This window comes from Cavia porcellus, unplaced genomic scaffold (genome assembly GCF_034190915.1).
Source record: "Cavia porcellus strain 051 isolate PalLab524CR breed Dunkin Hartley unplaced genomic scaffold, mCavPor4.1 scaffold_9, whole genome shotgun sequence".
Taxonomy (NCBI): Eukaryota; Metazoa; Chordata; class Mammalia; order Rodentia; family Caviidae; genus Cavia; species Cavia porcellus.
The window spans coordinates 70,196,491-70,208,431 of NW_026947492.1; the positions used below are offsets into that span (position 1 = coordinate 70,196,491).

Sequence of the window (11,941 nt, forward strand, 5' to 3'; positions counted from 1 at the left end):
AGTTAAAACTCGCACAGAAACAGGAAGAACAAATAGAAGGATGGGCTCAAAGCAGCCATTCAGTTTTTAGTTGGTTGTAGCATCCCTTTTGAAACCTAAGTTTTGACTATCAGACTGCCTGGCAGTGTCTATCCAAGGCCAAAGGTGTCCCAGGTGCATCCTGTCAGTTAGAATGAATAGGATTGTGTTACTAAGTTCCCAGTAGAAACAGCACCTCCCCTACTCGCTTGCCAAACTGTCATCTGTCTGTTCTTTTCACTGTATCTATTACAGAAGGGCCCAATTCTCCCATGAAATAAAATAGCTTAGAGAATTATATCTAAGTAGCAGGCTGCTATAATTCCACCAATCCCAAACAAAGTTACCAATGACACCAGGAGAATAAATTTGTACTCATTTTTGGTTCATGCTCTTTCTAGGTTGTTATAGCTACAGGTGGGCCAGACAAGACAACAGAAATTAAGTAATTTGCTTATTACTCTACTAAATTATTTGTACAAAAGTATAAACTCATGTTAAATTTCAAATTGGTTTAAAAATATTTTCAAAATAAAATTTTGTAAATTAGTTATTAAAATATTGAATTTCTATTATTAAAAGTTTGAAAGCCATGAAATAATTTTAAAAGTATAATTGTCATGACTATATAAAATTTTAAATATATTTGTGTGGGTAACTTTAAAAAAAGATAAATAGAATTTAATGGAAAATGAACTGAAGGAAACAGTTTCAAAAAATTCAACAGATACAAAGAATAACCACAAAATACAATGAAAAACATGGAAATTAATAAAGCTGTGTTGTTAGACTCTGTGGTAAGAATATTTCATTTAATAGGTGGTAAAGTGACTATAACAATATAAAAAGATTAATAAGAAATATAGAAAATTAATGAATAAGAATATGATTGAAAACAAAATCTTTTAATATGTTAAAGTTTGTGAAAATAAAGTGAAAACTAGGACAAAATTGAATATCAATTTTAGTTTATCCTATTAAAACATCTTAAAATGAAAATTATTTAGTCATGCATGTGATAAACTCATGAACGAATTCTGGATGTAAAAAGCACTACAATGTATCTAAGAAGCAACGTTTTATTGTATCTACAGAGTGTTTCTAATACTGTGTAGAAGACCAAAATAACCTTTTAAAAGACACTTTGGCAATTTTTCTTCCCGTTTGGCTCACCAATTCAGTTTTGGGAAATTATTCTATGGCTAAACTCATCTATATATACAAAATTTAAGAACAAACACTTATTGCAACACTTCAAAGATTAAAATAATGGAAACAATTTAAATGTCCGCAAAAATTCTCATCAAAATGGGACATCCAGGTAATTAAAGTACACAATTAAACAATATGAAACAAACCTGTTTTGTGTTACAGAATACTCTCTAAGTTTAAAAAGAAAGAGCACAAAAGGAGATAAAAATTTTAAATTATATTTCTAAACAATTCAAAAATAAATACGCTAAACTTTTTTTATAAATATGTGCTTGTAGTATGAAAGGATATTGTTAATAAGGACAGAAAAATATAAGGAGGACAGGTCTAAAGAGTATCCACAGCCACTAGAAAGGCAATAGATTCCCCAAGGAAGAGGAATCCTGAGCTAAAATCCGTATCTTATTGGAAGAGGTAGAATATGGAATACTGAAAAAGATGGAAATTTCCATCATGCTATGCTGTTGGAACTTGTCTGAAATCCATATGATAGAACTTTGGGAAAAGTTATTCACACGGAGGCATCTCAGTAGGGACTTGGCTCATGGGCTGTGGAATTCCACAAAAACTTCAGGGAAGATCTAATATCAAAAATCCTTAAACTCTTTAACAAATTTAAAAGGAAGTGACTACTGCCAAACTCATTCCTAGAATCTAACACTACTTTGATTCCAAAATTAGAGGACTCAACTAAAAAAGAAAACTACAGGCCAGTCTTCATAATCAACACACATGCAAAGATCTTCATCGTGATATTGGCAAACTAGACACAAGACAGTTAACATAATTATACAGCTAGCTTCTATCTGTTCCTTGAAACAAAAAATTGTGCTAATATCATTTAGACAGCATATCATAGCTATCCTGTACCTACATCGTACCTATATCCTGTACTCTGAGTAACTACTAAGAAGAGAACAATACCCAATATGGCAACTATTTTAACTGTCCTACTAACGTTTTTCGAAATTTGGTTTATTTTTTTTTTCTCTTTAAAATAAAAAATGCAAGAAAGCCTTAAAAACATCACACATCTTGATTAGGGTTCACCCCAGGGATGCAAATCAATAAATGTAGTATATCATAAATAGAACCAAGGACAAAAATCACATGACCTTTCAACAGATGCATAAAAACCATTTGACAAAATCTAACATCCATTCTGATAAAAATCCTAAAGGAAATAAGTATAGAAGAACTTTATCCACAACTGATAAATGCCACTTATAACAAGCCTCTGATCAATAATGATAAGATATTGTCATAAAATAAGACAAAAAAGAAAAGAGGCCTTTATTGCAGGCATGGGAGAGTGTACAAGAGACACCAGCACCCTCTGAGGGGAAAAAGGAGTACAGATGCCTTTATCACATCTGGCCAGCGGAGGAGTTCAGGGTCGGTCGGGCAGCGGGGTAGTGTTAGTGGCAGATTGGAGGGTACTTTGACTTTGACGCATGGGAAAAGGGGCAGGAAGTCTATTCTGGGTTAAGGAAAAAAGCAAAAGGAAGTCAGGTAAGTTGTTTTTTCTGGTCCCTTCGCCATTTGGAGTGGCGCCGTGATGACCTGGCAAAGTACACATAGGAACTTGGCAAACATTAGATGGGAAAAACTAAAAACTTTACTTCTAAGGTCAGGAATAAGACAAGGACGGTCAGTGTCATCATTCCTGTCCAATACAGCACTCAAAAATTTAGTCAGAAGAGTGAGGAAAGGGAAAGAAATGCAAGAGACACATATAGAAAAAGAAATCAAATGATCTTTTTTCACATGATTCTTTACATAGGCAACCTAACAAATTCCACCAAAGACTCCTAGAGCTAATAAATTGAAGTAATAGGATACAAAATCATCACTCAAAAATCAATACTGTTCCTGTACACCAATAAAGCAACGAAGAAAACAATACCACTCACAGTGTATTGAGGTATGAAGTAAAGCTGTATTTTCACTTGGGAAAACTTTAGAACTTTCTTACAATGAGAGGCCACAATCGATCAGGCAGGAGTGAGCCACACTGCCTAAGGAACTTGTGGCAAAAAGCTGTGTAGTTGGTGAATTGCCCACTGGGACTAAGGCTGAATGAGACTACGTCTAGAAATTATCCAGTTCCAAAGAGTACTTAGTCCAGTTCCCGAAGGGATATGATATTAAAAGCACTGGACCCTCAAGGATACTTAGGATAGAGGAAAGAGGGGCCAGAAAGTGGCACACCAACCCCATCCATCTCAGGGGTACAATTTATAATGAAACCCGAGTTCAGGGGTGATAAGCGAGGACAGGGATCCTGTCCGGACAACAGAGTGAAATAAGTAGTTGAAGCCAGGAAAGTAGAAGCAATTACAGGAGACATTGCTGGCCAGAGAACCTCTGCATAGCCTCTCCTGAAGTAGTAAGTGAACTAGTAAATCATCGGCAAGTGAGAGATGCGGAAATAGATGTCCTGTCATTCTGTCCTGATCTCTGTGTTTGATCACATTGTATAATCTCTTGCTTCTCAATCAACTTTGCTTTCTTTCCCTTCTCTCAGCTCTTCACTTTTGTTGAGAACATCTGCAATTAGCAAACAGGAGAGAATTCAGGCTAGGTTCTAAGAGAGTCAGCTAATAACTGACAAATTGAACAGTCTAGAGACAAACATTTGTACCCGTTTCCCAAAACATAAAAATTTTGTCTAATAAAAGACATGCAACTTTTAAAAAGAACAATCATAGTTAATGTAAATTGTGGCTGAAGTCCCACTAAACAGTAATGAAGAAAAGAGACAGAGGAAAGAGAGGGAAGAATGTCAAAAAATACAATATCTTATATATATATATATATATATATATATATATATATATATATATTTGCAATACAAAAAATTCTGTTGTGCCCCTTTGTAGTAAGTTTTCAATTCTCATCTACAGGCAAAAAAATGATCTGTTTTCTATAATGATAAATGAACTTTGCCTGATTTAGAATTATGTGTGAAGAGAACAGAGTATGTGTTTCTTATTTACATTGTATGGGAGACAACCTGAGTGATACGTTTATTGAAATTCATTGAATCACACACCTGAAATAAGTGTGTTTTACTGTGTGTATATTATTCTTCAATAAAGACAACTTTTAAAAGGTTTTTTAAAATGTTATGTATAAAAAACAATAAATAAAATGTTATGTACAATTAATGAATGTAATCCATATATACTGCCAACATGCACTAATAAAAAAAGTTTAAAATTTAAAAAATAAATAAAATATAATGTATACAAGTTAAAACTTTGAAAAATAAAGATTACATTATTCATGGTGCTCATGATCTCTATGCAAAAAGTCATAATATATGTCATCGTAACTTCTCTTATGCTAATCATGAACATCCAACATTTCATTAAGATTTGAAACAAAAATTAACAGACAAATATTTACAGAAGTAAAGTACTATTTGCAACTAACTTTTTGTTCTAACCACCTAGAAATTCTTCTAAATACCAGTCTCAGTGGGAAAATTGTAAGAATGAAAATTAATTCATCAAAATGGATAGCATAGAGTACCAAACAAGTAGAATGTAATATACAAAGTAATAAATACAAGGTATTTATTTTCTGCAATAATGACTTGGTTAATATAATATATAACAAAATATCATAAAACATTTTGAAACAGCACAACTTTATCAAAGTAGATGAATACTAAAGGAAACAACAAAAGAATAATTAAAATGATCTATTAATGGGTCACTATAATAAACCCTGATACACATTATGAAGAGAAGCAATGATAGCACTAAAAACCCCTAAAAATAGTAATAAGCCTAATAAGAACAATGAAATATAGAACTGTGTATAGAGTTTTTAAGATTTAAAAAAAGAAGAAATGATTCATATTTATGAAGAGCTTTGATATAATGTACCAAACTTTTTCTTTCAAAACTTCCCTGCAGATTTAATATAATTTCAGTAGCAACTGCACGCTATTTTAGAACTCAGCAAGGAAATTCTGTAGTCTGGAGAATAAATGCATGAGAAAGTTCTAAAATTGAAGAAAATAGTAAAAAGAACAGAATCTTGTTGTGTTGTACATTTATTGTATTGTGGTGTTGAAACAAAAATAGCCAGAAAGAAATAGAAAAATTGGATTCACAGAAATAAAATTAGCATATGTATGTATATAAATATACATATATGTATATATATTCAATATATGACGAAGGAGGCATAATAATCACTGATTAAAGATATAAACAAAACTTATTGGTTCATTATTTGAAATCAATTTATTTACATGGCTCTCCTTAAAAGCAAAATTAATCACAGGTAAACAAGTTCAGTAACAAAGTGGAAAGGTTAAATATTAAAAATTTAAAATCATGGGGAAATTAATACTGATCAAAAATTTTGGTAAGGAATGATATTCTGTAGCTGTTTCTAATTTGGATAATAGAATGTTTTCAGAATTTGAGAAAGCTAAACAGATCCTCTTCTAAGAATAATATGAATGTACTCATAGAAAAAAGATTTCTGGGGCCAGGGCTATAGCTCAGTGGTAGGTCGCCTGCCTGGCAAGTTCAAGGTCATGAGTTTGATTCCCAATACCAAAACAAAAACTTTCCACATAAATTTAGCATGTTCACATCTCGTAGATATTACCCATAATTTACTTCAAGAGACTTATTTAAACTTAAAAGATAGTAGATGTTCTTAAAGATAAAAATATATATCACAGCATATGGATATATAAATATTTTGCACCATTTTCAAACTATCATCAAAAAATTGGAGAATATATTACAAAACCATTTGTTAACATTTGGTAATTATTGAAATATATTCATATAGAATGTTAAACATTTATAAAGAATTTTTCAATGAATATGGCAATGGACCTGTATATACTATATGCTAAGAAAAAAGTGTTGGATAAAGATCTCTATGTATACAAAATAATAATCTAAGAAACCTACAAAGAAAAATGCTGAAAATTAAGTATTTTATAATATTAAGGATCCTCATATTTGGTTGCTAAGATTTTGATTTACATTTTTATTTTTTGTCTTCTAAAAATGTTATTTTCTTTTTCTTGTTTTTCTTTATAAATTACATGAGTCATACATACTTATAATCAGTAAGTGACAGAGTCATTCATTGTTCTCAGAGGTGGTGGGGGACAAAGGCCTGACCTTATACTTAGTGCTATGAAATAAAAAACAAAGGCAGGGATTTGGGAAGGGATAATTGATCCTTACTTTTTTGAAGGGTAAGCAGTATTTAAAGATAAGTGAAATAAAATACTTTCTCATATATTCAAGTATTCTCAAAGCATGATGCTTTTTGATGTAATTACTTTAAAATATTTTCCAACTATCAAAGAATGAACAAAATCAAAACTGAAGAGGATCTAGTATTATAGGGCCTAGAGTGGGCCATGAAATGACCTAAGCAAAAAATCTAAATGACTGCAATAAATTCTCGCTATGCTGCTAAACTATTCTACACAAAATCTGGCAGGGATTGGAAATTTGTTGGTAATTCCCCCCTCATGTATCTTTTAAAAATCTAATTATTTAAAAATACAGTTTCAAACATGTTTTTTTCATTTTGTTCAACACTGTATAAATTTTTAAGCACATAATATTATGAAGAAATTTAAGCAAACTCTTACATCTACCATCTAGATTATGCCATTCATTTTTTGTTTTCATTTTATGTGTAATTGTCACATAATCATTGTACATTTACAATATGATGTTGCAATACCTCTATACGAGTACACAAATTAGAGCAATTAGTACATCCATCACCTCAGATATCTATCATTTCCTTGTAATGAAAATATTCAAAATACTCTCTTCTAGCTATTTTGAAATGCATAGCAATACATTTTTTTTAGATACAGTAAGCCCATTCCTCTGTCCTTCCTATGATCATTTGCAGTTCTGGTAACTATGAATCTACTTTCTACTCTATGAGACCTGTATTTTACAACCCACAAATGAGTGAAATCATATGGTTGGTACTTGTCTGCGATGAGCAAATTGTTTCATAATTAATTTTAATGCATATACATAGTGATCACAATCAGCTTACGGAATTTGTACTGTACGTAATATATTTTTGATTCTTCTGTGTCGTTCCTCATTACCCTCCCCTCCCTTTAATGCTGCACTGCTCCCTTATTTACAAAAGCTTTGCTTCTATTATTTCTTCTGTTCCCTTAAAACCTTCTTTCTTCCCTTATTTATAAAACTAAAGCTTTTGTAGATTTTTGCCTTCTATTCCCCTTTTTTCCCTTTTCCCTTCCTACCTTTCCCCCTCCACCTCCTTTAATGGATAATTTCTTATAACATAATTTCATCCAGCAATTTAGCATAACATTCATAATCAGAAGAGGAAATAAATGATATTTCTACAAGACATTAATTTATTGACTAAAATCACATGGCCATATTGTTAGTACTAAATGAAAAAAACATAAATTTCTTCCATGGTTTGGTGTTTCTAATTATAAATGCCATCTAGATAATTCACTCAACCTGTTTCACATTATATACATGAAAACATTTGTACAGTAAAGATTGATGAGATGCTTTGTGTCAGAAACCATTTGCCTACCACAAGACACTGCTTAAATGAAAAGCGTGGACAGAGGATCTATCTTGACTGCTTACTCCCTTCCTGAAAATTACCCAGAATGGTGTTAACACTTTTGTCCTCCCTCTAATTTTCTGTGTTGAATATAAGGCCCTTTCTAAAGCACATGTCTCCTGCTTCCAGAATTCTGCTTCCAGATTTCAGGAAAATAAAGTTAGTATATCTTCACTATTCTTCTCTGAACATCTCTACATTAGAATTGATTTTGGCCCTTCTGTCCTTATCCAAGATTTTTCCAAGTGTCTCTAAGGGATTGAGAATGACTTATACTAAAAAAGAGCTGTGTTGCAGATGGCTTTTATTCATCTACCATTCGCATAACTAACAACAGCCTTTTTTTCTGTTTGCCCTTCATTCACAGGCAGATGCTGAGGAGACATCTCATGATATGGATATTGTCCCAAATACAATTAATAAGTCAGAGTTTCAAGTGTCTGAATTCATCCTGATGGGATTCCCTGGCATTCACCAGTGGCAGGACTGGCTCTCCTTACCGATGGCTCTGCTCTACCTCTTAGCTCTTGGTGCTAATCTCCTTATCTTAATCACCATCTCCCATGAGCCTGCCCTGCACCAGCCCATGTATCAGTTCCTTGCTGTCTTGGCTGTAGTAGACATTGGCTTGGCTACTACCAGCATGCCCAAGATTCTGGCCATCCTGTGGTTTGATGCTAAAACCATCAGCCTACCCCACTGTTTCACTCAAATCTATGCCATCAACTTTTTCATGTTCATGGAGTCAGGCATCTTCCTCTGCATGGCAGTGGATAGATACATAGCCATATGTTATCCCCTTCAGTATCCCTTCATAGTCACTGATGCTTTTGTAATCAAATCTACAGTGTCTGTGGTCCTCAGGAATGGCCTGTTAATCATCCCAGTGCCTATCCTGGCCGCCCAGAGACACTATTGCTCCAGAAATGAAATTGATCACTGTCTGTGCTCTAATTTGGGTGTCACCAGTCTGGCCTGTGATAACATCATCATTAACAAGCTCTATCAATTGGTGTTGGCCTGGTTCGTGGCTGGGTGTGACATGATTTTGGTCTTTGCTTCCTATGCTTTGATTATTCATTCAGTGCTGAGGCTGAACTCTGCTGAAGCAATATCTAAAGCCATGAGTACCTGCAGCCCCCACCTTATCCTCATTCTCTTCTTCTACACAGCTATTATTTTACTATCTGTCACTCACCTGGCAGGAAGAAAGATCCCTCTCATCCCTGTTCTCCTCAATGTGCTGCATACAGTCATCCCTCCATCCCTTAACCCCATGGTATATGCCCTTAGGATTCAGGAACTGAAAGCAGGTATCTATAAAGTGCTTGGTTTGGGTGAGTATGTGTCCAGGAAGTAAGCCAACTTTAGCTAACAGAATATATATACAATACTGCGGAGAAAGTACAAATTTCAAGGCCAAACATTCCTTGGTCAAAATTCTGTCTCTCCCATTTCCTCAATTCAAAGTAATCAACCTGTTTTATACAGCACATAGTATTGCAAGGCACTGCTCTAAACATTCCACAAACACCAATGTTTAATTCCTGTAACAATTCTATGAAGCAAGTAGTTATTAAATACTTTGCAGATATAGAAAATGAATTAATAAAATAGCCTAAATTAAATAGGAAGAAACAACACAGTGAGATTTGAGCCAAGAAGTCAGGATCCAGTCTTTCTCCTCATTTAATCTCACTATTAATTTTTAAATGCAAATTAAGATGAAAAAGGCATGTACCACTTCCTTTCTAAGAAAATTCCATTTGAAAGCCAACAGCATTTTCCTGAGGATAAACATAGTACATTTTAAATCTTCTGAATTCACTGGGTGGTCTTTTTAGTTATATAAATATAGATCAAGAATTTGAGAGGCATGAGGTTGGAAAGGTCTTAAAGTGGATGCCAGGGAGAAAAAGATGAAGAGGAGGAAGAGGAAGAAATAAAAAAAAGAACTGGAAGGTGAAGAACATGTTTGCACAGATAAGACCCAAGAAAGGGAGCCAGACATGGTGGCACAGCTGTGATCCCAGTACTCAAGAGGCTGAGGTAGGAGGACTGCCACGAGTTCTAGGTCAGCCTGAATTACATAGCAAGACTCTGTCTAAAAAAGAAAAGAAAAGAAAACCTTTAAGAAAAAGAAAGTGAAAAGCCAATTATTCCTATAGGCTAAATAACAATCATCATCTAACACTTTTAAAATCATGGCTTACATTTCCAATTTGCAACCATCTCTCTCTGATATTTTTAATATGCCACAAGCTCAAAAGTACCTTTACCTTATACAATCTTCCTAACCAAGTATTCTACATCATTTTGGGTAAGGACAAAAATAAACTCCTATGAATTATGTTTTTCTGTAATTCATAGGAAACTAGTAGTAAATCAATCATTTTAAAAATGCATTTCAAAAAAATTTTAAATACATTCTAAAAGATAATGAGAGAAGTGATTGGGGGAGGGGGATTTCTTAATGAAAATAAATAAATCAGTCATAGATTTTTTCAAAGACAACCAAAAATTTTTCAAAATAATACAAATTTTAAAATTGAGTAGAGGTCAGGGATATAGCTCAGTGGCATAAGCATCTGCCTGGCAAGTTCAAGATCCTGAGTTCAATTCCCAGTACTATACATACACACACACACACACATATATATATATATATTTGATTATATATAATTGAGTAAGACTAGGATTACTAAGCTGAAAGGTGAAATTAAATTGTCAAAAAAAATGATTATAGAGGTGAAGAAAAATTCCAACATGGAAGCTGGGCATAAAAAAAAAAATGGGTGCCATGAGTTCTTTTCCCGATCAAAGAAAAGATGTGGAGTGGACTGCTGCCTCTTGGCCTAAATGAAAGTGACACTAAGGTGGATTCTGAAGACGAGGCCACATTACAGAACCTTGAGCATAACTTACAGGAAGGTAAAGAAGACGAGATCATTAGAGAAACAGAAATCTCAGGTTTCTCAGCAGATGAACCAAAAACTGAAACAGAGGCCAAAGCAAATGAATATGGAGAGTGCCCTTTTGGAATTCCCTTAAATATGTGGAACAAATTTCAAGAATTGGATAAAAAGCCTTCTGAACAGAAAACTTCAGCCGCAAGATTCAAGAGGAAAAAGAAAAGAAAGATAAACTAAAGAATGAAAAAAGATCTCAGAGTGACCAGTCCTTAAATGAAACCCAGTGAAAAGAACTTACTCAGAGCTTTGGAGCCAATGATAGATGTGAACCCTCTGTTAAAAAGAAAAAGGTTTGAAAAGTCAGGCTTTGAAAAGAGGATAGTCCAGGATGTGGAGGAGTGGGATGTTGAGCAGACTGAGGAACTCAGCAACCAGGTAGCTATTTGAGAGCTTGGTGTAAAAATTGCCAAAGCAATCACCTGCCACAAGTTCCTAAAAGCCAAAAAGGAGGTTGAAAACGTACAGGCTGCTTGAAATCAAAAAGAAACTTCCATGGGGGTTTGAAGCAAAGTAGAGATGGGAAACCAAAAGCAACCTGGGATATATGTGATTGGGCAAAATTTTTCAAGGTACATGCAGACTTATGTGACTAATTTACAGAAAAGATTTTCTGCTTAGGTTAAATATATTAGGATATTGATAGAAGTCAAAAAAAAAGTAAGCATAAATCTTAGGCGTTATCACCTCTGTTCAGTTGGTTTTTTTTTAAGAAGTTCATTCTATGCAATGGAATGAAGTATCCTATTATTTATGTAACAAATCTGATGATACATACAGGAAAAGAAAATAGGATTTTATTTATTTGTATAGACCTATACTATAAAATCAGTTTTGCTTTTTATCTGTTTGGTATAGAATTGCCATGATCCTTGTAATCTGTTCTTGGAATACCTGTACTTTTTTCTGAAATTATGTTTTAAGATTGGCTTTTGCTCAAAATGCATTTTAGTCATAAGCACAAAAAAGTCTCAGTTAGTGCTATCTTTGCAAATGGCTAATTATCTTATAAAATGTGTTATAAAAACAATTATTGTTTCTTTTTTGGAAGCAATGATATTTTTATTTCTTAGTCCCATATAAAAGCAATTGAATTTTTGTGTACTTTCAGATGA

General features: G+C 33.5%; 1 protein-coding gene and 1 pseudogene across 1 annotated transcript; both read left to right on the forward strand.

Annotated features, from left to right (window-relative positions):
• The first annotated feature begins 2,829 nt into the window (after positions 1-2,829).
• Positions 2,830-9,217, forward strand: LOC100713175 (olfactory receptor 56B34). Its single transcript, XM_003465256.1, has 2 exons — positions 2,830-2,859; positions 8,282-9,217. Exons 1-2 carry the CDS (start codon positions 2,830-2,832, stop codon positions 9,215-9,217), a joined length of 966 nt encoding a protein of 321 aa, XP_003465304.1.
• Positions 9,218-10,685: 1,468 nt separating this feature from the next.
• LOC100712899 (protein FAM204A-like) lies at positions 10,686-11,379 on the forward strand (annotated as a pseudogene).
• Positions 11,380-11,941: the final 562 nt, after the last annotated feature.

Excerpts from the sequence above, each read along its gene's own strand:
- LOC100713175 (XM_003465256.1), top strand. The coding sequence starts at position 2,830 with ATGGGAAAAACTAAAAACTTTACTTCTAAG. Across the intron at positions 2,860-8,281 it reads CTAAAAACTTTACTTCTAAG|TCAGAGTTTCAAGTGTCTGA; the intron begins GTCAGGAATAAG and ends ACAATTAATAAG.